Source organism: Pipistrellus kuhlii, unplaced genomic scaffold (assembly GCF_014108245.1).
Source record: "Pipistrellus kuhlii isolate mPipKuh1 unplaced genomic scaffold, mPipKuh1.p scaffold_m20_p_23, whole genome shotgun sequence".
In the NCBI taxonomy this organism is placed as follows: domain Eukaryota; kingdom Metazoa; phylum Chordata; class Mammalia; order Chiroptera; family Vespertilionidae; genus Pipistrellus; species Pipistrellus kuhlii.
Genome location: NW_023425522.1, coordinates 1205667 through 1233479, shown reverse-complemented (window position 1 = coordinate 1233479; position 27813 = coordinate 1205667). Strand labels below are relative to the sequence as shown.

The 27813-nt window shown below is 54.3% G+C and overlaps 1 protein-coding gene across 3 annotated transcripts; it reads left to right on the top strand.

The window, feature by feature from the left end:
- Positions 1–239: 239 nt before the first annotated feature.
- Positions 240–27813, top strand: SHMT1 (serine hydroxymethyltransferase 1). 3 transcript variants are annotated; one of them, XM_036451851.2, is made up of 12 exons: positions 240–431; positions 9230–9344; positions 10351–10496; positions 16025–16140; positions 16719–16879; positions 20982–21063; positions 21473–21685; positions 23038–23154; positions 24158–24280; positions 26328–26444; positions 27064–27174; positions 27459–27813. In XM_036451851.2, the coding sequence occupies exons 2-12, from the start codon at positions 9249–9251 to the stop codon at positions 27626–27628; spliced, it is 1452 nt and encodes a 483-aa protein (XP_036307744.1). In that variant the 5' UTR covers positions 240–431; positions 9230–9248; the 3' UTR covers positions 27629–27813. The 3 variants fall into 3 exon arrangements, with proteins under 3 accessions (XP_036307744.1, XP_045442422.1, XP_045442423.1); XM_045586466.1 differs by having other exon boundaries at positions 9216–9344; XM_045586467.1 differs by lacking the exon at positions 240–431 and having other exon boundaries at positions 8933–9344.

The window sequence follows — 27813 nt, the reverse complement described above, 5'->3', positions numbered from 1 at the left end:
TTAAATATAAGCAACAGAACTCATTCCCAACCCCAGGGCCTACCCAAGTTCCAGGGGCAGGCCCTGCAGGGAGTCCCAGCACCCCAGCTTCCAGGCCCGCTGCCGCAGGCCCAGGTGAGCTCGCCCCGCCCCGCCCCGCCCCACACGCAGCGCTCTGATTGGCCGCCTCCGGAGGCGGGGCGGGGCGAGGCGGGAGCGGCTGGTCACGTGGTAGCTGCGCGGGCCCCGGGTCTCGGGCTCCGGTCGGTTGCGCAACAGCAGCGTGGGCCGCGGGGTCGGTGTTGGTGTCGGTGTCGGTTTCCGTGTCGGTGTCGGCAGGCGGGCGCGCCCAGTCGGTCCGGCAGGTGCGCAGCTCCGGGCGGGCCTCTGACCGGCGCTCGCCGCGCTTGGCTGTGCGGTCTCCAGGCCCCACGTGCTCCGCGGCCGCGCAGGTGAGGGGCGCGCGGGAAGCCTGGGATGGGTCGGCGGAGCCCCGAGCGCCGTTCCCGGTCCCGGTGCGGCAGGGGTGGCCTCGGCTTACCACAGGTCCGGGCTGCGGCGCTCTGGGCGCTCAGGCCGAGCTTTTAGATGCAGGGCAGCCCTTCCCCTCCCAGTGTCCTCACAGCCAGCAGCGCCGGGTGCCTCCACCGCCGGGGAGGGCGAGGCCGGGAGAGAAGAGCCGGTGTAGGCGGAACCCTGCAGCAGGGCACCCGGGATCGAACCGAGGCTCACCGAGGCCTGCGCTCCCAGCCGCTACGTGTGCGGTCACTTTCCTGGATCCCCGGGGGAGGGCCTGCATGCTGCAGCCCGTCCTCGGAGACAGACGTCGCGCCCAAGGCTTCTTGGCCTGGTGCCCCGCGCTCCCGGGTCCTGGGAGTTGAGTGGACCTTGGTCCGCTGAGCCCGCACCCGCAGGTGCCTCAGCCGGGCATTGCTGCACTGGAAGCACCAGTTTAGGTTTTTATTGCATCAGATTTGCAACTTCCTCCTCGAGGGAGCGGGCAGCAGAGGTGGGTGAGCAGGGCTGCGAAGAAGGGCTTTACAACTCCGGGCAAAACGGTTCAAATGACATGACCTTAGGCCCTGAGCTCTCTGAGCCCCAGTTTTCTGTAAAGTGGAGGTCACAGAGTCTGCGAGACAGGTGACACTCAGCAGATGGTTCCCACCGCAGACCCCGGGGTGGTGCCACTGTGACCGAGGCCCAGGGAAGATTTGGAGACCTGGGGAGGCTGGTGGCTTTGGAGAATGAATTCACTTCCTAGGTCTGTCTCCCTGGGGGCGAGTGAGGCTCATTCCACCATGTCGTGACCGATGAGGCTGCAGGAACTGCATCCCTAGCCCAGTGAAGGCCATACAGCACCCCTCAGGATGTTTCTTACGGGGTGCCGCAGCATAGAATAGACTTAAACTGACTTAGTAGATATAATAGATTATATCTCTAATTGGTTTAATTGAAACAAGTCACAGAATCTAGAACTCTGAATGAAGAACTCAAACTTCTTCCTGGTTAAAAAAAGCTTACGTTAGACTGAGGCTATGGATTTCCTGAGAGTGTGAATGAAGTACTCCGTCTGGGGGAGACTTGATCCTGAGTGGTCACAGGCCCCGGGGGAGGACTCGCAGTGGGTGGGCAGTGAGGGTGGGTGCTGGCCACACCACACTCTGGCCTGGTGGAAGCGGCGCTGTGCGTCAGAATTGGCATCTTGGACAGGGAAAGGGTTGCAGCAGGCGGGCAGGCTGTTGCTGCAGTGAGAAGAGTGGGAACACAGAGGAGGCAGACTTTGTCCTCTTTCCTGAGCGGAGGGAGCCGTGCCTTTCACAGAGTGACCGTGGGTCTGCTGCCTGCCCCAGGGGGGGGGGTTCCTGATGGGCTTCAGCCATTGGGTGGTTGAGAATTCTGCTTGCCACCTCAAATCCTTCTGAACTTTGACTAGTCAGTGTTTAAAAGAAGCTTTTCCCTTTGAGCCTATTTTTGGCTCTGGAGCTTTTTGTTGTGGGCTTACCACTGCCGAGGGTGCGTGTTGGTCCACACACGGGCCCATGGGTTGAACTGGCCATTCTGAGTGCAGAGGTCACCATTCATGTGTCCCTCCACCGCTGGTGGAAATGTGGGACATGGCCACCCACATTCAAGGTCGCCTGCCTGTTCTTGGCAGGGTGGTGCCGCTGTGACCACAGAAGTGTCCGTGCGTTCCAGCCCAGTGCTTCATTTCTAAACGTACAATAATGGCTGCTTTGTAAGCCCTAAGAGGAATTTCCTGGTTAAAGCTTATAGTGCCAGAGATGGAGGATCACTGTAATTTGAGACTATTAGACTATTTTGTCTAATGGGCATATTTGTTCAGCAAATTTACTGTGTGTGTACTTATACGGAAAAGCTACAACTTTCTGCTGAATTTCTCTTTTACTCTCACACCACTACCACGCATCCCATCTGACACCACATGTGTGGGGGTTTCCACGCATCAGCAGTTCTGAGACACCACTGGGTGTCTTACAATTCAATCCAGCTCTACCTGGAGTTAATTCAGCCTCGAGACTGCCTCCTTCAGATGTCAATCACAAGTAATAGGTCTCGGGTTATCCTATTCTGTCCTACTCGGCGACAAAACAGAGGGTCCCATGACCCCCTCCTGGGATTCCATTATTTGTTAGAGCAGCTCACAAAACTCAGGAAAACACTTAAAGTTTATTAGTTTTTTGGATTTTTTAAATAAAACTTTATTGTTCAGATTATTACAATTGTTCCTCTTTTTTCCCCCCATAGCTCCCCTCCATCCAGTTCCCACCCTACCCTCTGCCCTTACCCCCCACACTATCTTCATCCATAGGTGTACGATTTTTGTCCAGTCTCTTCCTGCATCCCCCACACTCCTCCTTTCCCAAGAATTGTCAGTCTACTCCCTTTCTATGCCCCTGATTCTATTATATTCACCAGTTTATTCTGTTCATCAGATTTTTAATTCACTTGATTTTGATTCATTTGTTGATAGATATATATTTGTTGTTCATAATTTTTATCTTTACCTTTTTCTTTTTCTTCCTCTTCTTAAAGAATACCTTTCAGCATTTTATATATTGTAATATTGGATTGGCAGTAATGAACTCCTTTAACTTTTTCTTGTCTGTGAAGCTCTTTATCTGACCTTCAATTCGGAATGATAGCTTTGCTGGGTAGAGTAATCTTGGTTGTAGGTTCTTGCTATTCATCACTTTGAATATTTCTTGCCACTCCCTTCTGGCCTGCATAGTTTCTGTTGAGAAATAAGCTGACAATCGTATGGGTACTCCCTTATAGGTAACTAACTGTTTTCCCCTTGCTGCTTTTAATATTCTCTCTTTGTCTTTTGCTCTTGGCATTTTAATTATTTACGATGTGTCTTGGTGTGGTCCTCTTTGGATTCCTTTGTTGGGTTCTGTGTGCTTCCTGGACTTGTAAGTCTATATTTCTTTCACCAGGTAGGGGAAGTTTTCTATCATTGTTTCTTCAAATAGGTTTTCAATATCTTGCTCTCTCTCTTCTTCTGGCACCCTCATAATTCAGATGTTGGTAGGCTTGAAGTTGTCCCAGAGGCTCCTTACACTATCTTCATATTTTTGAATTCTTTTTGCTTTTTGCTTTTCTGGTTGGGTGTTTTTTGCTTCTTGGTATTTCAAATCTTTGACTTGATTCTTGGGATCCTCTAATCTGCTGTTAGATCTCTGTATATTATTCTTTACTTCAGTTAGTGTATGTTTAATTTCTAGTTGATCATTTTTCATACCCTTGAGGGTCTCGCTAAATTTATTCTAGAAAATTCTTGAGTAACCTTGTAACCATTGTTTTGAACTCAATATCCAGTAGTTTGCTTTCCTCCATTTCTTTCATTTGTGACCTGTTTCTTTGTATCCGCATTTTGGCTGCTTCCCTGTGTTGATAGAGTGGCTTTGTGCGCCAGGTGTCCCAGTGGCTCAGCCTCCCCAGTTACCTGAGGTGGACACTCTTGGTGTACCCCTTTATGGGCTGTGTGCACAATCTTGTTGTAGTTAAGCCTGATTACTGTTGGTATCACTAGGAGGAATTCAATTGGCTGTGAGGATCTGTCTATGCTGGGAGAATTTCTGTGCTGGAGACATCCTTATGAGATAAGACTTGCAAAAGCCTCTGTGCTCAGGGTGGATGAGGTGGAATCTCAGGGCGGAGCAGACAGCAATGGCTTCCCATCAGTTCCGCCCTAAGAGGCCCCTGGGTCTCAGTGTCCCATGGTAATCTCTGAAAGCACCTTTGAGAGAAAGCTGCCCTTGAGTTTCGCCTGCTGCCAGACAGTCCAGTTTTCCCCCAAATGAGTCTGGGTCCCCAGAGTCTCACCCGGAACTGGAGTTCAGAGCAGTCGGGAGCTTTTGTCTCCCTCTCGATTGGGAAAGCCAGCTGCATTCTCAGTTGCCAGCCCTCTCTGCGCTCACGCCTTCATATCTCTGCCTTCCGCAGGTCCTCTGAGTCTCAGTGTGCTTTTCTCTTTCCTTCTAGTTGTAGAATTTCCACTCAGCCAGCCTTCCTGTGGTTCTGGATGATGTCCATTTTGTCTGTTAGTTGTAGTTTTGAAATAATTGTGCGAGGCAGCAGTTTAGGTGTTTACCTATGCCGCCATCTTGGTTTCTCTCCGTTTATCAGTTTTTTAAATATAATTTTATTGATTTCAGAGAGGAAGGAAGAGATAGAGAAACATTAATGGTGAGAATCATTGGTTGGCTGCCTTCTGCATGCCCCACACTGAGAATGGAGCCCACAACCTGGGCATGTGTCCTGACCAGAAAGTGAACCATGACCTCCTGGTTCATAGGTTGACATTCAACCACTGAGCCAGTCCAGCCAGGCTACCAGTTTTTTCAGAGAAGTGATAAAGGATACAGATGAATACGAGGATGAGGTCTGGCAGGGTCCAGAGCACAGGAGCTTCTGTGCCCGTGGAGTTAGGGTGCATCACTTTCCAGGGTGGATGTGTCCACCGACCTGTCAGCTCTGAATATATGCAGGCTCCCTCATGTAGGCATGATCAAGATTAACTCCTTTCTGGAGAAGTGGTGGCAGGGCTGAAAATCCCAAGCTCTGATCCTGGCTGTCTTTCTGTTGACCAGGGCCCCAGCCAGGAGCCAACCAGGGGCCCACCCAGGGTCACCTCACTAGAACAACAGAGGCTCCTAGCTCTTTTCACTTACCAACTCACGGGGTCAGAGCCAAGGCCAATATATATATGTATTACCTCGGTACTCTTGGGAGGTGGGCTCTCTCCTCGTTACTGGATCTTCCTTCCTTCCTTCCTTCCTTCCTTCCTTCCTTCCTTCCTTCCTTCCTTCCTTCCTTTCTTTCTTAATCAATCTTTATTGTTCATATCATTACAAAGGTTCCTCATTTCTTCCCCCCCCCCACCAGGTTCCCACCCCACTCTCCACCCCCTCCCCACTCCCCCATTGTCCTCATCCATAGGTGCATAGTTTATGTTCAGTCTCTTCCTCCCCCCCCCCCCCCAGAACAGTCAGTCCACTCCCCTCCCATATCGCCGACTCTACTACAGTGAACTGCTATTATTGTTCATAAGGTTTTTCAATCTCCTTTTTTTCTTGTTGTTTTGTTTTTTTTAATTAATAAACTTTTACACTTCTAAGAATAAATTTTAAAATCTAATAATTTTAAACCTTGTTTTTTTTCTGCCCTGGGAATTGAGAACAAACTTGTTTACATGTAAACTTGCCCTTAGGCTTAGGCTATCAAAAGGTGTAGCCATTCAAGTGTAAATGGACACATTGTTTAAACATAGCTGCTGGCTGGAATTGGATTACCTGTTCTGGGTAGGAAGGGCTTGTCATTCCCTTTCTCCATTAAAATTGAGGTGTTAGCTTTAAAACCTCTTTTTGGCAAGAGATCTTAAACTTTCAGAACTTTAAATTTTTCAGATAGTAAATCAGTTACTTAGCATTTTCTCAAATCAATAATACCTCCACATGCCCAAGGATACACTTCACACAAAAGACATTTACAAATAGATCAACCAACCTCATCCAGGCCCCACACAAGGCACTCACAGATCAAAACCCCAGCGTTATACTAACTCAACACATCCAGATCTAAGCCTTCCTCACGTGATTCAGCAGACCCTCAAGTTCCCCAAAAGTTTCCAGCCATGTCTGAGAGGCAGCCTTGGGGCGGAGGCAGGCAAGGAGCGAGCTGTTCCGGGCCTGGCTGCTCCGGGCCTGGCCTCTGTTGCTCTGGTCCGTTCCACAACCAGCTGCTCCGGGTTTGGCCACTGCCGCTCCCGACCTGGCTGCTCTGGGCGTGGCTGCTGCTGCTTCGGGCCTGGCCGCACCCGACCCGGCCGCTCTGGGCCTGGCTGCTCCGGGCCCGGCCTCTCCGGGCCTGGCCGCTCCCGACCTGGCTGCTCCAAGCATGGTTGCTGCTGCTCTGTGCCTGGCTGCTCCCAACCCGGCTGCTCTGGGCCCGGCTTCGCCTGGCCTGGCCATTCCAGGCCTGGGTGTTCCTGGACTGGCCACCCTGGGCTTGGCCGCCTCTGCCTCAGGCCTGGCTGCCACTGCCCCAGGTCTGGCTGCTCCAGTGCTGGCCGTTGATGCTCTGGTTCTGGCTGCTGCTGCTCTGGGGCCTGGCTGTTGCTGCTCGAGGCCCGGCTGCCACTGCCTTGTGCCTGGGCACTCTAGGCCTGGCCGCCGCCATTCCAACATTCTGTCCTTTTTTTTTTTAAACGCATTTATGTTGCAATGTTGGCTGCTGAGTTGAGTTCTGACTTAGTCTTCAATTTTTCAAGATCTTCTTTGTATTCTTTCTTAAATAATTTTACTATCTTTTGCCCTCACTTGATTTCTTCCCATTGAAAACTTCGGTTTCTTCCTCCTTGTCCTGGAAGCTCAGCAGGTTGGCCTGTGGCGCCCCTTTGTTCTCCGCGGGCTCCTGTGCTGCTTCAGCCTGTTGCCGGGGTTGGCGCTGCCCAGGAAGCAGCCCCCGGCCTCGGCTTCGTGGCCCGCGCTCAGCGGTCGAAGGCCCAGGGGCACCCCCCTAGCCCCCCTGGGGGACCCATCGCCCGGCTCCTTGCTGGCGCCTGGCTGGCCGGTGTCCAGCAGGGGCTCCTGTTCCTCGTCGTGTTCCTCCAATCTGGAGCTTCTTTTCTCCTTCCCACTAGGGGAGTCTAGCATCAGAGTCAACAGACTGTCCTCTGTGCGCAGTGTGCCCGACTCCGGGGGCTCGCTTTTCGCCGCTCCCCCAGGACTCCACCTCACAGCCCCGTCTCCTTCTGCTTGAGCCTGGGTCCCCAGGGATTGGCACAGAACTGGGGTTCAGAGCAGTCGGGACTGGGGCTCAGCGCCGCCGGAGGCTTTGTTTCTTCCCGCCAGGGGAATCCAGCATCAGAGTCAACATTCCGTCCTCTGTGCGCAATGTGCGTGACTCCGGGGCTCCTCTTTTCGCCGCTCCCCTGGGATTCCGCCTCACAGCCCCGTCTCCCCCTGCTGGAGCCTGGGTCCCCAGGGTCTGGCCCCTAACTGGGCTCAGCGCTGCCAGTTCTGGGGTTCAGCCCAGGCTGGGGGTTTTATTTCCTTCCTGCTAGGGAATGCCAGGCAGGCACCCAGCCCTCTCCTTCTCTCCGGCTGCGTCCTGTCCGCGCGCGCGAGTGTGTGCGTGCGCGCAGCATGTCTCCGTACCTTAGGCTTTTTCAGCTCCTCTGATTTTCCTTCTGGATTTCTTTTTCCTTCTTGTTGTAGAATTTTCAGTCAGTCAACTACCTGTAGCTCTAGGCAATCTCCACTCTACATTTTAGTTGTATTCCATTGAAATTGTTGTGTGCTGCTGCGGTTAGGTGTCTACCTGAGCAGCCATCTTGGATCCTCCCTCTCGACTGGATCTTTCTTAATCTAGACGCCCTCTCCTAGGATAGGCCTTGCCTCCACGTCCACAGTGAGCTCCGCTCACCCCAGCACCCATCTCTTGTCCTTGGTGGCGCTCTCATTTTATCCGTCTGCATTTAGTACTCTTGTTCAGTTTGCTACTCACCTTCCGCACCAGGAAAGGCCCTTGATGGCAGGCCCAGTCTGTTGCTCACAGTGTGTTCCCAGTAGCAATGCCATGGCGGCACAGAGAGGCCTGAGTAAACAGTTGTCGGTGAATTGTTTTATTTTATTTTTAATTTAATGTTCTTGTTAAGCCTTGCCCGAGATATTTTTTCCATTGATTTTTAAAGAGGGTGGAAGGGAGTAAGGGGGGAGAGAGAGAAACATCGGATGTGAGAAAGACACACGTGGATTGGTTCCCTCCCAAAAGCACCCGGATTGGGCCTGGGATCCACATGCAGTCGAGGGGTGTGCCCTTGATGGAGATCGAACCCGAGACTCTTCAGTGCATGGGCTGAGCACTGCCACTGAGCCACACCGGCCAGTGGATGAAAGCTTTCCAAGTGACTGGAGCGCTACGGAAACGCTGCAGCTTGGTTAGGGGGATGGGTTCCTGGGAACATTTAACTTTCGCGCCAGGGGAGATGCCACACGTCACAAAGTCTCGTTCTTTGTAGAAACGTAAATTCCCCAGCGTTTTGATGGGATACAGCTTTCTGATGAAAAATATTGATCTACGGTTTTGTGTTTTTTTCCCCCCTATCTATAATTCTTACAGGGCAGTTTGTAGTTAAGCCAGTGCATGCTTTAACTTGCAGTTTCTACAGGAATCCTGTGGTAAAGAGAGCGTACGATTTTGGGTTTCGAGTCTGACCTTCATGGCCAACTTGCTGTGCAGCCACAGCCTAAGATGCTTTACTTCTCTGAGCCTCGTTTTCATTGCTTGAAAAATGGAAAACATTAACACTTAAGTCAGTAATTTGTTGTTCAGGCAAAAATTACTTCATGTGTGGCCACACTGAATTCTGTGGGAGATTTAAAAAAAATAAAAGTAACACCAACCCTTGCCTCCCAGGAGGTTGTGTAGCTGGGGAGAGCCCAGCAGGAAAGGTTAGTTGAGAACAGGCTGGACGCTCTGTCCGCAGGGTCAGGCCTCCCAGGGAGCGGGGTGGTGCTCATCACCAACTGGATAACAAGCTGACATCGCAGTTCGGAGCGGACCGGGAGTCCTGCATGGTGGTGTTGCAATAGAATGGTCTCATATTTGCCAAGCAGTTGAAGGGAGGGGCTAAAAAATAGTGTCGATACTTTAGCAACTCAGAGAACTAATGGGTTGCATTGAGCTTTGACTAAAATTAACACTGGAAGTTCTTCTATTTTAGGCGACTTTGAACCAGTGCAATGGCGACTGCAGTGAGCAAGGCTCCCGAGAATGCTGACCTGTGGTCCTCGCACGAGAAAATGCTGGCACAGCCCCTGAAAGACAGCGACATCGAGGTGAGGTGGTGGGGTCTTTGAGGGGGTCCTTAAACCCCAGTCTCCTGTTTCCTCTCTAGCTCTAATCCTAAGTGCCCTTCACTCAGAGCAGCCTTGCAGTCAGTGTAAGAGGCCAGGCTCACAGGCAGCCGCTGGCAAAGAGCTGAGAGCCCTGTGGGCAAGGTTACAAAGTGCAGAGTGCTGTGCTGGGTGCTCGGGAGGGACGGGAAAGCCACTGAGTTTTGACCCTTTTCTTACAGTTCAGAGGAGTACATTCAGACACCAAGAAGCATCTTTTATTAATGCATTTTTAAAAATATATTTTATTGATTTTGTACAGAGAGGAAGGGAGAGAGATAGTTAGAAACATCGATGAGAGAGAGTCATTGATCAGCTGCCTCTTGCACACCCCCTACTGGGGATGTGCCCGCAACCAAGGTACATGCCTTTGACTGGAATCGAACCCGGGACCTTTCAGTCCCCAAGCTATGCTCTGTCCATTGAACCAAACCGGTTTCGGCTATTAATGCATTTTTTAAAAATATATTTTTATTGATTTCAGAGAGGAAAGGAGAGGGAGAGAGAGATAGGAACATCAATGATGAGAGAGAATCATGGATCAGCTGCCTCCTGCACGCCCCCTACTGGGGATGGAGCCCGCAACCTGGGCATGTATCCTGACTGGGAATTAAATGTGACCTGCTGGTTCATAGATCAATGCTCAACCACTGAGCCACACCAGCCTGGCCTAACCGTCTTTTAAGGAAGCTTATCTTAAGAAAGAGAAGCAAGGAATCAGGGAGAGGAAAACGAGGTGAAATGTAAAACTAAAGATAAGATGGTATAGAGTTAAAAATTAGGTGAGATGTTTATCTTAACTAGATTCTGAGTTTGGTTTTTTGGGTTATGGTCAACCTCTGAGGTGGCTGTGTAAAATGGCTCTTCTCTTTCCTCGGCCATTGTTTTGATCAGAGCAGAACGCTGAGCTTAGAGGTCCCAGTGTTTATGTCTGTTTTCTCCTCTTCAGGTTTACAGCATCATTAAGAAGGAGAGTCACCGGCAACGGGTTGGACTGGAGCTCATCGCCTCGGAGAATTTCGCCAGCCGCGCCGTATTGGAGGCCCTGGGCTCCTGCTTAAATAACAAGTACTCGGAGGGGTACCCCGGCCAGAGGTATGTGGATGCTGCTGAGCGCTGCTCCGGCAGGCGGGCGCGGCGCGGGTCTGCAGAGTGCGGCCCCGCGGGCGCCTGCCTGTCCATGCCGCGGTCCCACACACCTTCACGCCGGGCGGTGAGCGCCGGTGTTCCAGAGCCGCCAGGCCAGGTCACCGACGGCTCCTGGGGGCTTTCCTGCCGAGCCACCAGGCCCTCTAAGGGTGCGGAGCTGCTGAGCGGAGGGGAGCCTCCGGGAAAGGTCGGCAGGCGCCCTGAGGGATGCCGTGGGCGGGGTTGCTGCGTGTGAGCAGTCAGAGCGGTCTCAGGAGTGGACACTGACCTTTGCACAGACGCGTTGCTGTGTTAGGAATGTTGGCTTTACGTGGGCGGTGATCTGGGTCACCTCCCTCACCGGAGAACCGGAGAAACCGTGCTTTTACAGTCATCGCCGACAAAGTGCTGATTACAGAATCGACGTGTGGTTGTGCAAATTTGTATTTTTGTCCCGAAGGACACAGAAGAAGCAGGGTCACCCTGGGAGTTGACCTGGCAGTCCCCCCTGAGGTGCTCTGCGCTCTCTGCAGATCGGCCAGACAGCGAGGGCTGTGTTCCTCTGCGAGAATGACTCACGTTTGCGTGGCACTCGGGGAGTCACTGGGTGTTTTCACAACCACTGTCTCCTTTGAGCCTCACGGCTGCCCCGCAGGGACAGGGGGGCCGTGCTCCATGCTGTGAGGACGGGAGAGTGAAGACTCACTAAGATTTGGTGACTTTTCAAGTTCGCACACAGGTAGTGGAGCTGGGGCAGATGTAGATGCTTTCCAATGGGGCCATGATAAGAAATATCTGGTCTTTGTCCCTGGTTTCCGGCACCTGAGCTCCTAAAACTCTTGGGATCTGATAGGAATGTCTTACTCATAATGAACACACCTGCGTTTGTGTTAAGAGGTGACCCTGGCTGGGCCTCTAGAGGGCTTCAGGGTGGGCTGGTGGCCAGAAAGACCAAGGCGTGCTGAGGGCTGAAGCCGCGGTCACCACCGATGGCCCAGGGAAGCCTGTGCAAACCCAGCCCGGTGAGGGGAGGGCTGCCCAGTTGGTGAGCGGTGGAGGTGCTGGGCGGGGGCATCCTGAGAGGCCCGGGAGCCAAACCCTGTCCCCACACCTGCCCCACGCGTCTGGCCAGTGGGTCAGTAAAGTGCTGTCCTGCGTCCCATGGGTCTCTCTGGTGAGTTCCTGAACGTGAGAGAGGGTATAGGAATCCAGAGTTTATCAGAAAGAAGTGAGCAGCCTGGAGACAAGCCTCTGAAGTGGGCCGGCCTGGGGACTGAGCCTGAGCCTCGGGGCTGGGGCTGCCCCGCTGGTGGTCACAGCTGAATTGAATTGTAGAACTGATGGCGTGAGAAAACCCCCTCACATTTGACATCAGAAGTGTTGTTACCGGAAAGGGGCCCAGGCGGTGGGTGGTTGATGTGGTGCAGGGAAGAATTCATCCGTGAGTCCAGGTGACTTTGTGGGACGCTGATTGAAGCTGGGCAGTGAGACAGGAAGGGCTGGGACAGAGGCAGCAGGAGAGCCTGGGGGGTGGGGGGGGCGGAGAGGGGGGAGACCTGCTCCGTTCACTAAGGAGTCAGAGAAAAGGGGTCAGGGAGACAGATCACATTGGAGGGTGAGCCGGGACGAGCTGCCGCTGCCCATTGCTCCCTGTGGGTCCCGTGGAGAGCAGGGGCGCCCACCCGAGGGGAGGGAAGGCAGGGGCGCTCCTGGGAGGGGGAGTGCCAGCTGGGTCCCTCCTGAGGGTTTATGGCTGGGCATTTAGGGGAGGAATTAACCACTTTCAGGGTCATGGTCTCCACTAATTGGTCAGCCCCAAGGCAAGGGGTTTAAGCTGCAGGACCAGCAATATGCCAGGAGGAACAGGCTACCTGTGGGCAAGTCTACACCAGGTTTGCTGTTCCTCGTCACCCAGAGCTCTGTGTCTGCTGGATGGCTGGCCAGTTTGTTAGCTCTCTGTTTCCCCAGCCCATGTGGCAAGGAACTTCCCTAATTCCCTACTAACCTGCCTTATTGTGAGTAAAAACCCCTCAGTCGCCCTTTTTTCCTTTTTGTGGTAAAATATACATAATAGAAAATTTTCCTTTTTAAGTGTGCAGTTCAGTGGCATTAAGCACATTCACAATATGGTACAACTATCGCCACCATCATCTCCAGAACTTTTTCATTTTGTATAAACAAAACTCTGTACCCATTAAACTGTAACTCCTGCCAGCAAGCACATGAACCAGGTGCCAACATCACTGAACATCAGCGACATTCCGGTCAGAACCCCAATGAGCTATTGCCTCCCTCCCATTAGGATGGCTACTGTAGACACACACACACACACACACACACACACACAAAACGAGTGTTGGTGAGACTATAGAGGAGTAGGCCTTGTCCCCTGTTGGTAGGGATGTAAAATGTGCAGCCACTGTGGAAAACAGTACACAGGTTCCTCAAAAAATGAAAAATAGAATTATACTAGTGGCCTAGTACACGAAATTCGTGCACGGGGGTGGAAGGTGTTCCTAAGCCTGGCCTGCACCCTCTCCAATCTGGGACCCCTCAAAGGATGTCCTACTGCTGGTTTACAGGGATCGGGCCTAAACTGGCAGTTGGACATCCCTCTCACAATCTGAGATTGCTGGCTGTAGCTGTTCACCTGCCTGCCTGCCTGATCACCCCTAACCATTCTGCCTGCTGGCCTGCTCACCCCCAGCTGCCTCCCCGCCACCGGCCTACTTGCCCCCAAATACCTCCCCGCCAGCCTGATCACCTCCAACTGCCCCCCCTGCTGGCCTGTTCCCCACCTTCCCCACTGGCCTGCTCACCCTCAACTGCTCTCCCCTGCTGGTCTGATCACCTCTAACTGACCCCCACTGATCACCCCCAACTGGCCCCCTGGTCTGCTTACCCCCAACTGCCCCTGCCATTCCATCTTGGCATGATCAGCCCCCAGTGACCCAAGGTCCCAGCCACTCCTTTTTTCTTTTTCTTTTCTTTTTTTTTTTTAATTTTTCAGCACCTCCTTGAGCAGAGGCTAGGGCCGGCTGAAAGCAAGTATCTAGGATATATTTATCTTCTATAATTGAAACAGAGGCCAGGGCTGGTCAGGAAGCTTGGCTTCCTCCATTGCCAGGGGGAACTCAAGCCTCCTGCTTGCTCCAGCTCCGTGGCCGCCGCCATTTTTCTTGGGATTTGTTTATCTTCTATAATTGAAACTTTGTAGCCTTGAGCAGAGGCCAGGGCCAGCACAGGCGGGAAGCTTGGCTTTCTCCATTGCCGGGGGCAACCCAAGCCTCCAGCTGGCTCCAGCTCAGTGGCTGCTGCCATATTTGTTTAGTTAATTTGCATACTCACTCCTGATTGGCTGGTGGGCATGGGTTGGCATAACAGAGTGATGGTTAATTTTCATGTTTCTCTTATTAGTATAGATGATACAGTAATTCCACTTCTGGGTATATATTCCAATAGAATTGAAATCAGGGAATTAATAACTCTCTATCATCTAACTCTTCCTCTCTGTGAAAAATCAACAAAATATATAAAAACGAAATCAGGGAATGAAACAGATATTTATACACCATGTTCATAACAACATTGGTCACAGTAATCAACATATGGGAGCAACCCAAGTGTCTATGATGGACAGGTGGATAAGCAAAGGTGGTCTATCTATAATAATAAAAGTGTTATATGCTAATTAGACTGGACAGCTGAACGACCTTCCAGATGTCCTTCTGGACTAAGCCTTGGTGACAGGGGCCAAGGCAGAGGCAGTTAGAGGCGATCAGGCAGGCAGGCAAGCAGTTAGGAGCCAGCGGTCCCGGGTTGCAAGAGATATTTCTGACTGCCGGTTTAGGCTCAATCCTGCAGCTCCTGGATTGAGAGGAGGGTGCAGGCCAGATTGAAGGACACCCCCCCTCCCATACATGAATTTCATGTACCGGGCCTCTAGTACATACAATAAGAAAAAGAAGGAGCCGAAACCGGATTGGCTCAGTGAATAGAGGGTTGGCCTGTGGACTGAAAGGTCCCAGGTTCAATTCCAGTCAAGGGCATGTACCTTGGTTGCGGGCACATCCCCAGTGGGAGGTGTGCAGGGGGCAGCTGATCGATGTTTCTCTCTCATCAATGTTTCTAACTCTCTATCCCTCTCTCTTCCTTTCTGCAACAAAAAACAAACAAACAAACAAACAAAAAATCAATAAAATATATTTTTTAAAAATAAAAGAAAAAGAAGGAAATACTACCACATGCTGCAAGGATGAACCTTGAGGATATTATGCTTCATGAAATGAACTGGTCACAAAAAGACAAATACTATATGACTCCATTTATACGAGGTCCCTAGAATAGTCAAAATAATAGAAATGGAAAGTAGATGGTGGTTCCTAGGAGCTCGGGGAGGGAGAAAGGGGGAGTTGTTCAGTGGGTGTAGAGTTTCAGTTTTGCAAGATGAAAAAGTTCTAGAGATCTGCTGTATAACAGTGTGAGTACTTATCGGCACTGAACACTACTACACCGTGTACTTACAAATGGTCAGGTGGTATGGCTCGGTTGGTTGAGTATCGTCCCATGCACCAAAAGGTCATTGTTTAATTCCGGTGGAGGCATAGGCCCATGGTGCTGGCTCAGTCCCTGTGGGGGAGCATGCAGGAGGCAACTGATCGCTTTGTCTCTCACTCTTTCTCTAAAAATCAATAAAAACATTTTTTTTAAAAATGGTTATGATGTTAAATTTTGTTAGTAATTTTTACTATAACTAAAAAAATGTAAACACATATAATTTCAAAAATTTCTAAGCTTTTTGTGACCACAAGGCCTTAGTATTAAAAATTTCTTCTGGATTGAGTTATCATGATTATTAGTATGTATACCAATAAAAACATAAATATATGAGAATTTTTTAAAAAATATATTTAAATTTTTTTTTAATTTATTCATATTTTACAGAAAGGAAGAGAGGGATAGAGAGTTAGAAACGTCGATGAGAGAGAATCATCGATCAGCTGTCTCTTGCACACCCCCCACTGGGGATGTGCCCGCAACCAAGGTACATGCCCTTGACCAGAATCGAACTTGAGACCCTTCAGTCCACAGGCTGACGCTCTATCCACTGAGCCAAACCAGTTTCGGCAATATATGAGAAATTTTGATATGTTGTCATTAAATGAGAAGTAAAATTTTATTAGAAATTCAAAAACCCTCTACCTCTCCCTCCACCTATCCCCCTGTCAACCACCATTGCACATTCTGTCTCCCTGAGCGTGACTGCTGTTGGTGCCCACGTCGGGGCCGGATCGGGCTTGTTCCGCTCAGCACGAGGCTAATGCCAGGCTGGCCCTGTAGCTCACGTCCGCTTCCTCGGGGATGAGGAGACACTGACTCGGAGTCGGAGCGGGCACTGGGGAGGGCGACCCCGTGGCTTCACCCGGGCCCACTCCTGTGCCATCCAGCGCGCAGTCTCTGGCTCCGCCAGAGGCCCTGATCTGCTCCTCTCGCAGGTACTACGGCGGGACCGAGTTCGTCGATGAGCTGGAGACCCTCTGTCAGAAGCGAGCGCTGCAGGCCTATGGTCTGGACCCCCAGTGCTGGGGGGTCAACGTCCAGCCCTACTCGGGTAACTACCTACCAGGCTCACAGAGAGGAGCTGAGCGAGGCCTGCCCATCCACGGGAGTTAGAAAAAGCCTCCTGTCAGCTTGTCTTTCTCCACGGCTTTGGCTCCGCTGTCCTTGCCCCTCAAAGATAGTGCACGGTCTGACCCTCCCCCCCTCCCCTCCCTTCCAAAGGGATGGGTGTGGGGAACCTCTGGGGGCTTGAGGAATGCATCATTGTTTCCCGTCCAAAGTCCACGTGCCCCCACTTTGAAAGGCCAAAACTCAGAGTTTGGAGGAAGGGAAGATTTGTTGATCGAGAAGATGGGCCCTGATCTCAAACCCATCTTAAGAAAGCAGAGTTGAGGCCCCGCAGACTCCCTCTGGTGACTGGCACATCGGGAGCAGGCCGTTAGCCTAGCGGCCATGGGAGCTACACAGATTTAACCTGATCGAGTCAGAGACGGAGCATTTCTCTCTTCCACACGGTGGCCTAGTCTGCTCTGGCCCCTTCCGGTGGATGGTCTGGTAGCTCAGCTGGGAGTCCTGCGAGGTGCCGCCTGGGCAGGAGCAATTATACGCCCTCTGGTCTGCCCGCTGCAGGCTCCCCTGCCAACTTCGCGGTGTACACCGCCCTGGTGGAACCCCATGGGCGCATCATGGGCCTGGACCTGCCAGACGGAGGCCACCTGACCCACGGGTTCATGACAGACAAGAAGAAAATCTCTGCTACGTCCATCTTCTTTGAATCCATGCCCTATAAGGTAAGAGTGCCTCTCTCCACTGCCTCCTCAGAAAGCCGCCGGCGTGTGGCTGCTCCGATAGGAAAGAGCTTTGCACTGTAGGAAGCCCCACGTTCACCGTTGGTCATGTCCCTGCCCTGGGTGTCCTCGGGCACACAGGGCAGGCTGGGCGGTGGGGGTGGAACCCCGAGGGGCTGAGCTGCGGCACAGGGACGGTTGGGGAGGCAACTGTGTAGAGACTCCAGCCACAGCAGGGCTGCCAGCTGCTCCAGAGCGAGGGCAGTGACACCTCCCAACAACCAGTCCCCCAGCTGGACCCTTAGTGACAGCAGCTGCAGCCGGAGCTCCCGCCGCAGCCCGCAGCCCCATCAGCACCTCGCCAGCCTCCTTAGCCAGGCCCTATGCCCATTGCGGGACCGGCACATATTTATGTGGGGCCCTTGTCATTATAAGCAGTTTGGTTTAAAAAAAAAAAAAAAAGTATGTAAGGCCCTGGCCGGGTAGTTGAGTTGGGTAGAGCATCATCCTGCTATGAAAAGGGTGAGGGCTCAGCCCCACTCAGGGCACATGCAGGAGGCGACCAATAGTGCATGAATGGGTGGACAACAGACCATGTCTTCTCCCCCTGCCCCCAAATCAATAGAGAAAAGTGTGTGTGAGACCCGTGGCCTCCTGGGGGTGCAGACAGTGCGCCGTGAAGATGGGAGAGAGTGGTACAGAGGTGGCATGCACACCTGCTCACGGTACACCCTGTGCACCTGCTGCTTCCTCGATTCCCGGTCAAGGGCAGGTACCTGGGTTTTGGGTTCAAACCCCACCCATGCAGTGTGTCTCTCTCACCTCGCTATAATGTTTCTCCCTCCCTCCCTCCCTCCCACTCTCTCTGAAAAGCAATGGAAAAAAATATCCTCTGGTGAGGACTAACAACAACAAAAACATACTTAGGAAACAAAGAAAGAGCCGTGGCCAGTGTGGCTCAGGTGAGCGTTGACCTATGAACTGGTCAAGGCCCATGCCCGTTTGGGGGCTGGATCCCCAGTGGGGGTTCCGCAGGTGTTTTTTTTTTTAGCATGTTGCATGTCCTTGGTTGTTTGCTGTTTTGCTTTGTTGTGTGTTTTATCTGAGGATATTTCCCCATTGGTTTTTAGAGAGAGTATTAGAGAGAGAAAGACATAAATAACGATGTTAGAGACACATCGATTGGTTGCCTCCTTCACGCTCCCTAACCAGGGCCTGGCTCAGGGAGGAGCCGGCAACCCAGGTACATGCCCTTGACTGGAATTGAACCTGGGAACCTTTGGTCTGCTGGCCAACGCTCTATCCACTGGCTAGGGCTGTTTGCTGTTTTATTAGCCTTTGTCTCAGTTCTAGTAATTGCACATAAGCTTTTTTTTCCTCATTGATTTTGAGGGGCAAGAGAAAGAGGAGGGAGGCATCGATTTGTTGTTTTGCTTATGTGTGTGCTCATTGATTGCTTCTTGTATGTGTCCTGACAGATCAAACCTGCAACCTTGGCGTATCAGGACTCTGCTCTAACCTGCTGGGCTACCCGGTCATATGCTTTCTGAGTGCAAGTGCTGGCTCATTTCTTTCCATGGGAAGCCTTGGTGTTTGCAGTGGCGGTATCTCACTCGCCAGTGCTGACCTTGAACGTGGAATCTGAAACAGGACAGTAGTGATACAGTCTTTGCACTGAGAGCACAAATGCCGATTTCTGGCTTCTTTCACCGGGGGAAGCCTGTGGCAGAGGAGCCGTGGGCTTGCTCTTCAACCTTCACGGGGGCCTTTGGGGCGCCTTGTGCTTTTTAGCCCAATGTCTGCTGTTATCGAAGTCTTCCTGGTATTAGCAAGCCTGGGGCCGCACCCAGTCACCCCACAGCCACCCTCTTCTTTGGCATGCACTATGCAGGCTCAGTCCTGTGGACAACGGAGGCCAGCCAGTGTTGGGCTGGTCGGTATAGAGTGGCTGAGACGGGACCCTGGCCAGCTTTGCCGGCTCAGCTGCTGGAGGATAGCTTTGGGCACCGGCATTGGTAGTCAAGCAGGAGGACACAAACCTGATTGGTCTTCAGCAGCAGCTGTTACCCATCAGGCCGCTCTCCCCCAGCCTCTCAGCACTGCCCCAGGGGACTTTCACACCAGCCACCGCCCACCCCGGGCCGGGCAGTCCATCCCTGTGGAGAAACAGCACGTACCTGCTGTACCTGCTGTCCTCTGCCCTGTGAGTAAGGCACCTCCTTCCCGCTGGGCCTGTGCCAGGAGGGGGCTCCTTCCTCTCCGAGGCCTCCACTCTGCTCTGGCTGCAGGGCAGTTGGTCACATGCCTGTGAATCCTTCCAGGAGATGTGTTACTGCCGAATTTTTGAAATTAAAAACAAACAAACAAAAACAAACTTTAAAAAATATCCCACAAGTTTCAAAATCAAAAAGTGCAGGGAAAGAGTAGCAACTGATTTTTTTTTTTTTTTTTTGTGGGGGGGGTAATTATGTCCTCTAAAAGTTTTTAGAATGATGTCCATTTTTTTAATGTGGATCAGCCATTGATTTTCCAGTTAACAGTTTCTTTGCTGAGTTTAGGTGACTAAGAAAGATTCAGCTACATCCTTAAAACAAAACAAAACCACAAGTGGTCTTTCAGCCTGCTTTCCAGACCAGAACTCGCGCACGCACATCTGTGCTTGTGTTGAACTGAAAGCATTTTTTTTTAAAATATATTTTATTGATTCCTTACAGAGAGGAAGGGAGAGAGACAGAGAGCCAGAAACGTCGATGAGAGAGAAACATTGACCAGCCGCCTCCTGCACATTCCCTACTGGGGATGTGCCCGCAGCTAACATACATGCCTTGACAGGAATCGAACCCGGGACCTTTCAGACCGCAGACCGACGCTCTACCACTGAGCCAAACTGGTTTTGGCTGAAAGCATTTTTTTAATTTGGAAAGGATGACCACCTAACTTCATGGGGTGGGGCTTCCATGCGAGAACTTTCTCTCCACCTCCTCCCCGAGGGCTCCCATGCCCCCCACACCCCTAAGACTTTCCTACAGTACCCCCTGAGATTTTTTTTTAATAAGTTTTTATTGATTTCAGAGAGAGAGAAAAACATCCAAGAGAAAGAAATGTGGGTTGGCTGCCGCCTGCATGCCTCACACTGGGGATCAAGCCCGCAACCTGGGCATGTGCCCTGACCGGGAATCAAACCGTGACCTCCTGGTGCATGGGATGGCACTCAGCCACTGAGCCACACTGGCCCCTGTGATTATTTTTACTTCCCCTTCGCGTACGTAGATGCTTTAACATAACGTCAGTAAATTGAACTTACTGAGAAACGTCCTACCACCTGCACTCCATCGGGATTGAGTTGGTGTCTGGAGGCCTGTGGTGGCTGCGGCAGGCACCCTGCCGACCTCGCACCACATGTTGGAGTCCTCGCTGCCCTGCGGCTCCGCACCTGGTCCCAGCCGGCTCCCTGCCCGCTCTGTTGCCACGCTGTCCCTCCCCGCGCACAGCCTGCATTGTCACCTTTGAGTGCTTTTACATGTCTCTCAATAATGCTCTGGATAGCGGCCTTGCACATCTTTTGTCATGTTAAAATTTCATTTTCTGATTTTTGCTGCTCATGGATATGAATATAATTGATTTTTTAATTGGCTTTTGATCCTACATCCAGTGACCTCACTAATGCAATTACTAGTAGCTTGCTTCTGAGTCAGGTTTGCTAGGTCCTAGGTATACAAGCGGTGAGGGAAGTCCGCTCTCAGGTTTCCTGATCCCACGACTTCGTCTCTGTGGCCTCCCTGGGCTGGCACTGAAGGAGCTGCCGGCGGGCACCTCCTGTCGGCTGCCTGCTGCCCTCGCTCCTGTTCTCTGCAGGGGCTTTCTAGTTCCTCCTCATCCCAGGAGAACCTGGGGGGGGGGGCTCACTGTCCCCGAACCCCTCAGGCCTTCATGGGTCCGAGTGCTGCTTGGTGGCCTGCACTACAGGGGCGTGCCAACGAGGGCTCCCGGCCTGGGCATCTTCCTGCCTCAGGCGGAGAGGAGTGGACAGCTCTGGGCGGGGGAAGGAGCCGCCTGGCCCGGGGCGGGGCTCGGGCCCCTGAGCTTGGTGTCCATGCTTCCACAGGTGCACCCGGACACTGGCTACATCAACTACGAGCAGCTGGAGGAGAATGCCCGCCTCTTCCACCCGAAGCTCATCATCGCAGGTGATGGCGGCGGGACGCGGTGGTGGTCCCGGCCCCGGGCTCTGCTCCTCCCCGGCCGGGCTCACGCCGGTCTCCGCCGTGGATGGCTGAGCTCCGGGTCTACGTGCGTCCTTCTCTCAGGGCGGAGACCACTTTGCCGCATTAGCCCTGTGGATAGGTCCGAGGCTGTTCCCGAGAAGCATCTGGGAACGTTAATCCTTAGTAACGGGGGTGGTATCACAGGGGGGCTGTCCTCACCCAGGGCATCGAAGAGGCAGAGATCAGAGTGGCTGCCTGGACACAAGATGTTTTTCGAGAGCGTCCTTCATCTCTGTTCTCCGATTGGAGGGAGACGTTCCAGGCTCTCTGCTTGCCGCCGGGCCGAGCTGGCTGCGGCATCTCCGACAACGGGTCGCTTCTGCCGCCTTAGGAACCAGCTGCTACTCCCGAAACCTGGACTACGCGCGCTTGCGCAAGATTGCCGATGACAACGGGGCGTACCTCATGGCCGACATGGCGCACATCAGCGGGCTGGTGGCGGCTGGCGTGGTGCCCTCCCCCTTCGAACACTGCCACGTGGTGTCCACCACCACCCACAAGACCCTGCGAGGCTGCCGCGCCGGCATGATCTTCTACCGGCGAGGTGCGTCCTCGGGCGGCAGCTGTGCGGGCGGGCCAGGTTCCTGCCCTCTGGGTGTGCACAGCCATGGTGGGGCGGGGGAGACTGGATCTGAGAGCGGCTGAGGGTGAGGGCAGGCTGCAGGGATCTGGAGAGAAGCCGCAGCGCAGCTGTCGGACCCGGGAAGGGAGGTTGCATCATGCTGGGCGGCCGCCTCAGGTGCCGAGGGGAAAGGACTGCGTGGCTGACCAAGGCGACCGGGGCCGCCGGCACAGAGTTGTTTTGGTGAATCGCCGTGTTTTTTCTAGAGAAGACTATAGGCATCGATGTACCAGTCATAGTGCCCGTTTGTCATGTCAGTAGAACTTCTCTCTCCAGCAGTGGGATGCTTCCAGCCCACATGTATGTGGGTGCTCCATATTTTGGGATTCCCACCTGTGAGAGAGCCGTGTGGGCCTGTGCAGGGGCCTGGCGTCAGCAGCTCCTCCCTGGCCCCGCCCGGCGCACCATGTGCGGTGGGCCCCTCTGCACCTGCAGGCCTTTCCGTGCGCTGGGTGTCCGGGCAGGTAGCCCCCTCCCGCCCGGGAGATGTCTGCCTTCCCCGCTGCCCGTCTGCCCGCTCAGCCAGCCGGAGTGAGTCCTGGCCCTGCCTGGGGCCAGCGGTGAGCCTCTGCGCCCCCCTCAGCTCCGGGCAGGACCGCAGCGCCTGCCATGGCCGCTGCAGTGAGCATGCGTGGGTTCCTGCCGGGAAGTGCTGACAGCCGTTCCCTAGTTGTGCCGGCGGCCCTGGTTGCCTGGCTCACAAAAAGCTCTGGACACATCGGTATTATGGTCCTGATTTTTTTTTTTTTAATATATTTTATTGATTTTTTACAGAGAGGAAGGGAGAGGGACAGAGAGTTAGAAACGTCGATGAAAGCGAAACCGACCAGCTGTCTCTTGCACACCCCCTACTGGGGATGTGCCCGCAACCAACGTACATGCCCCTGACCGGAATCGAACCCGGGACCTTTCAGTCCAGAGACCGATGCTCTACCACTGAGCCAAACCGGTTTTGGCTGGTCCTGATTATTAACTCTTCTCCAAAAGGAGCCCAGTCCCGTCTCTAGCCGCCCGAGTCTCCTCAGAGTGGCCATCCCGGCACTTCTCTGAGGAGCTGTGCCCCAGGCGTATTCTTTGTGACGGTCTCTGAGGGAAATGTTCATCATTCCGTTCCATCTGTGAAAGGGGGGTGCCCCCTGGCAGCCGGCGCCCTCTCTGCCCACAGCATGTCATGCAGGTCTCACCTCCCGAAGCGCCCACGGCTCCGCAGTCTGGGTCAGTCCAGGGGAGAAGCCAGCCCGTCTGTTGTTCCATCCTGATCTTTCTTCATCCAGGAGTGCGCAGCACGGACCCCAAAACCGGCAAAGAGATCCTGTACAACCTGGAGCCGCTCATCAACTCCGCCGTGTTCCCCGGGCTGCAGGGCGGGCCCCACAACCATGCCATTGCCGGTAGGACCTCAAGAACCCAACCCCAAGCCCTCGGCGGTGTCCCTTCACCCATAGCAGCCCCGGTGGTCAGTCCTACTTCTGTTCACCCCCTCACCCCCCACCAAAGTCCTCCAGGACTTCCACGCTGGGGAGACACGAGAGGAAAGTCCCCGTCTGGGAGATAGCCCAGGGGGATGGGGACTGGCCGAGGCAGGGGCAGGTGTGGCGCCCTCGGGAGCTGGGTCAGGCCAGTCTGTGGAGCTCTAAGAACCATCGGGGAGGAATCAGACAGCTGGAAGAAGGCATGGCAGAGGGAGGGGGTGAGCGAGGACATGCCTCTCCCTGACCTGTGGGGAAGACACCTGTGTCAGATCCTAGCACCGTTGGCCTTGGGGCCGCACCCGTGGCTCCTGGACCCGATTCCAGGACCCCCAGCAAGCAGTCCCGACTCATTTCCTCTCTGTACAAGCGGCTCAGAAATCTGTGGCGACCTCAGTCACTCACTCTCTTCTTTGGACAAAGCAGTTGCTAGGGGAGCCCAGGACTAAGGTCTAACCCCGCAGCTCAGCGTCTGCAGTTCCTTCCGCCTCAGAGGATGGCGTCGCCCAGCCTCCAGCCTCTGGCGGGACGCAGCCCGTGCGGTCTGTGTTCTCCATTTCTGTGCTTCACAAGCACACAGGTACCAGGTGGGTCAGGACGTGCAGGTGGCCCAGGCCTGCACCCTCGCCTGGGGTCTGATCTGGCCTCACCGCCCCAGCTTTCAGCAGCATTGTCACACATGGAGCTGGAGGGCTGCCCGCCAGCCCGCCTTGCTGAGAGCAGCTCTCCTGTGACATCTCCATCCCGGGAGACCAGCTGCCTGGACCGGAAGAGGTCGGGCGGCGCGGCCAGGTCAAAAACAGACGTCACTTGGGGGTGTCGTCCGCCCCTTTCCGTGACGGCGAAGAACAAGCCTGACAGACCAGGCTTTTGAGTCTGGGCCTGTCTGTGCTCCGTCCCGCCTCTAACCGCTGTCTCCCTGCAGGGGTGGCTGTGGCTCTGAAGCAGGCCATGACGCCGGAGTTCCGCATGTACCAGCGCCAGGTGGTGGCCAACTGCAGGGCGCTGGCCGCGGCCCTGATGGAGCTGGGCTACAAAATAGTCACAGGTACAACTGAAACTCAGGTGACACCCCCGCCTGGCTGTGACCCTCTGCTTCTGACTCCCCCGGGCAGGGTGTGGCTGTAGCGGGGCCCTGGGCTGCGGCTGCCGGGGTTTGAGTCAGGGCACCTCCAGGAGGCGCCCTGGTGGCCTCCCCCCCCTCACACAGGGACAGCTGCCCCCTGCTGGGCCAGTGTGGTGGCCTCCCCCCTCACACAGGGACAGCTGCCCCCTGCTGGGCCAGTGTGGTGGCCTCCCCCCTCACACAGGGACAGCTGCCCCCTGCTGGGCCAGTGTGGTGGCCTCCCCCCTCACACAGGGACAGCTGCCCCCTGCTGGGCCAGGGAGGCTTTCTGAAGGAGTCCCTGAGCTCACGGAGAGGCTAGGAACACCGTGGTCACGCCCAGTGGGTGGCAGCACCAGAACCTTGCCCACAGCGACACCTGGCGTGGCCTGCAGGACTGACCCACTCACCCCACGGGCCACGGTGCAGCAGGCCACCTGCGGGAGGCCAGGGAGTTCAGATGCCGCTGGGCCCGCCTTTGCCTGAACTGGAGATGGAGGCCCTGCGTGAGCCGGACTTGGCTGCGGGCTCGCTCGGGGGCCGTGCGTCCCTCAGGCTCAGAGTCAGGACGGCCGTGGGAGCTGGCAGGCAGGGAGCGTACTTCGCTACCGAGAGGAAGGGCAGCTTTCTCGGGCTTGCCGGCTGCCGTCTGTGCCAGGAGAGGTGGCCCAGGGAGGTGGGTCCTGGTGCCCTGTGGATGCAGGTGCCACCCTGCCTGCTGCCTTTACAGACCCCCGACTGAGGAGTGGGCTCCCCACGAGGCCTGTGACGCATGAGCTGGGCAGATGCCATGTTCTCTGAGAAGCATCTCTTTCCTTCACTTCCTCTCTTTGCTTTCTCCTCCCTCCTCTACACCTTCCGGTAAGAAAGCCCCGGGCTCTGTCGGGACCGGGACCTTCACGGTTCTCTAAGTCACTTTCTCAAACGTGGATGTGCACTTAATGCAGGCCCGGGGCGGGTCCTGCCTCCAACCCGCTCCCAGGGGGCGCTGGTCTGGGAGCCAGGCTTGGTTGGCATCACTGGGATTTAGGACAAACTCATCTGATAGAGGCACCCCCACAGCCCTGCTGCTCAGAGCCTTCGGTGGGTCCCTACTTCCTGAGCCCCCGGCCTGTCCTCACCCCTCGTTCCCCCTGCTCTGAAGACTGGGTGCAGCTGAAGCAGATCATGGGCACTGGGAGGGCAGCCAGCACATCTGGGTACCAACCTGCCCGGCGCTGGCCAAGCATGATTTACAGCCTTGCATGTCGCTGGTCTTATGTTACAAAGGGGCGTCCGCGGTTCCAAACGCTGAGCTGCCTGACCAAAGCCACACGGCCAGGAAGCGGGAGGCTGTGGGGTCCAGGGCTAAGCGCTGACTTGGTTTGTCACCATCTTTGAAGCCACAGCTGTTGCCCAGGTCGGTGACTTGGCATTAATGAGAGTTGAAAGTGACAAGACCCAGGTACTGTACTTGGGAGACTTCCGGGCACGTGGGCCAGTTGCAGAATGTTGTCACCTCGACATCTTCATCTGCACCACTCCCTACGATCGCCCTTGCAGGACTAGAGGTCAGATAGGACAGGGTAGTAGTGCTGGCGCCCAGCACGTGCTCCACAGAGGGAGTGGGTACCGTTGTCCCATAAACGGCACCGCCACCTGCTGCCTTGGAGGGAGCCTCGAAGGTTGGCCTCAGAGATGGTGGGAACTGTCAGAGAAGGCGGAACCCCGAGCGGCACTCGCAGACACGCGAGGCCCTTGCCGGGCAGCCGGCGGCTGGGTCTTTGCAGTGGGGAGGCCAGGGAGTTCAACTCCCTGCATCCTCCCCTCTGCCTCACCAGGCATCCTGCTGCACCCCTCGGTCCTCCCTGTCCAGCCCTCGGGTCCTGAGCATCTTTCCAGGACATGCGGTGGGGCTCACTGTCCTCCCAGCCCTTTTCCTAGGAGGGAGAATTCCTCCACTCGCATGGAGTCACCATCTACATTCTTCCACATCCAACTTGGTTTCCAGGTGGTTCTGACAACCATTTGATCCTCGTGGATCTCCGTTCCAAAGGCACAGATGGTGGTAGGGCTGAGAAGGTGCTAGAAGCCTGTTCTATTGCTTGCAACAAGAACACCTGCCCAGGTGAGAATCCTCCTCGGTCTTCTTTTTAAAAAATATATATATATATATTTTATTGATTTTTTTACAGAGAAGAAGGGAAAGAGATAGTTAGGAACATCATTTATCTGCCACTTGCACATCCCCTACTGGGAATATGCCCATAATCAAGGTACACGTCTTTGACTAGAATCGAACCTGGGACCCTTGAGTGCATAGACACTCTATCCACTAAGCCAAACCAGCTAGGGCCTCCTCGGTCTTCTCTTACACACTGTCTGTACCTCTGGGCTGTTGCAGCTGTGATAATGGGGGATACGTGTGCCGTGCCAGGTGGGAGCGCAGCAGCGGTTCCAGCCAGGACAGGGCGAGGGGGTGCTGGGAGACAGGCTGGCGCTCAGTGGGCTGTTAACAAGGATGGGTGACACAATCCGAACCCAGAGGCTGGCCTCACTGAGGAGCAAAGGCCACGTCATAGAAGTGACTTTCTACTGTGCCTGCCCCTCCTCTCCGCTGAGTCAGTGCCCTCCTCCCGCACGTGGGCACCTGCAGGCCTGTTCTTTGCCCAAGGGTCGCTTTCCCACACACGGTGGTCAGAGGAGAGTGTGAGTGCGGCCCCAGGACAGGCCTGTTTCTGTTGAAGGTGACAGAAGCGCCCTGCGGCCCAGTGGGCTGCGACTGGGGACCCCGGCACTGACGTCCCGAGGACTCCTGGAACCGGAGTTCCGGAAAGTAGCCCAGTTTATCCACAAAGGTAAGGATGCTTGTCTGGAAGTCCGACACCTCGACTGTGTATGGAGTCTCTGAGCACTGCGACCCAGCCACTGAGGGATGTTCTGGGTCAAGGCCGGGTGTGGGGGACAGGAAACAGTAGAAATCGCTTAGCAAACCATTGGTCTGGAACATCTGTAAACTGGTCCTGCCCACGGAGGGGTGCACACAGAATCACTCTGGGTGAACATTAATCCCTACGGCTGTCATCCCCCTAGCTGGGTCTTCGGGTCTCCTGGTCCCAGAGGACTCCTTTGTGTGTCACAGGGATAGAACTGACTCTGCAGATCCAGAAGGATGTTGGGGACAAGGCTGGCCTGAAGGAGTTCAAGGAGAAGCTGGCAGGGGATGAGCAGCACCGCAGGGCCATCCGAGCCCTCCGGGAGGAGGTGGAGAGCTTCGCGGCTCAGTTCCCTCTGCCCGGCCTGCCGGCCTAGAGCCACCGCCGCTGCACCTGCCCCGCGGCTCGGCAGGACCAAGGACCCAGTCCCCCTGAGAAGCACCACACAGGGCCCGGCAGCCTCTGGGTGCTCTCGAAAGGTTTCTTTGGGACTTTCCTCATGTTCTCTTCACAAATCAAAATCTGCTTAAGCCCCACTGTTAGTAATTCTGGGACAAATTA

Excerpts from the sequence above, each read along its gene's own strand:
- SHMT1 (XM_036451851.2), top strand. The coding sequence starts at position 9,249 with ATGGCGACTGCAGTGAGCAAGGCTCCCGAGAATGCTGACCTGTGGTCC. Across the intron at positions 10,497-16,024 it reads GAGGGGTACCCCGGCCAGAG|GTACTACGGCGGGACCGAGT; the intron begins GTATGTGGATGC and ends CTCCTCTCGCAG. Across the intron at positions 21,686-23,037 it reads CATGATCTTCTACCGGCGAG|GAGTGCGCAGCACGGACCCC; the intron begins GTGCGTCCTCGG and ends TTCTTCATCCAG.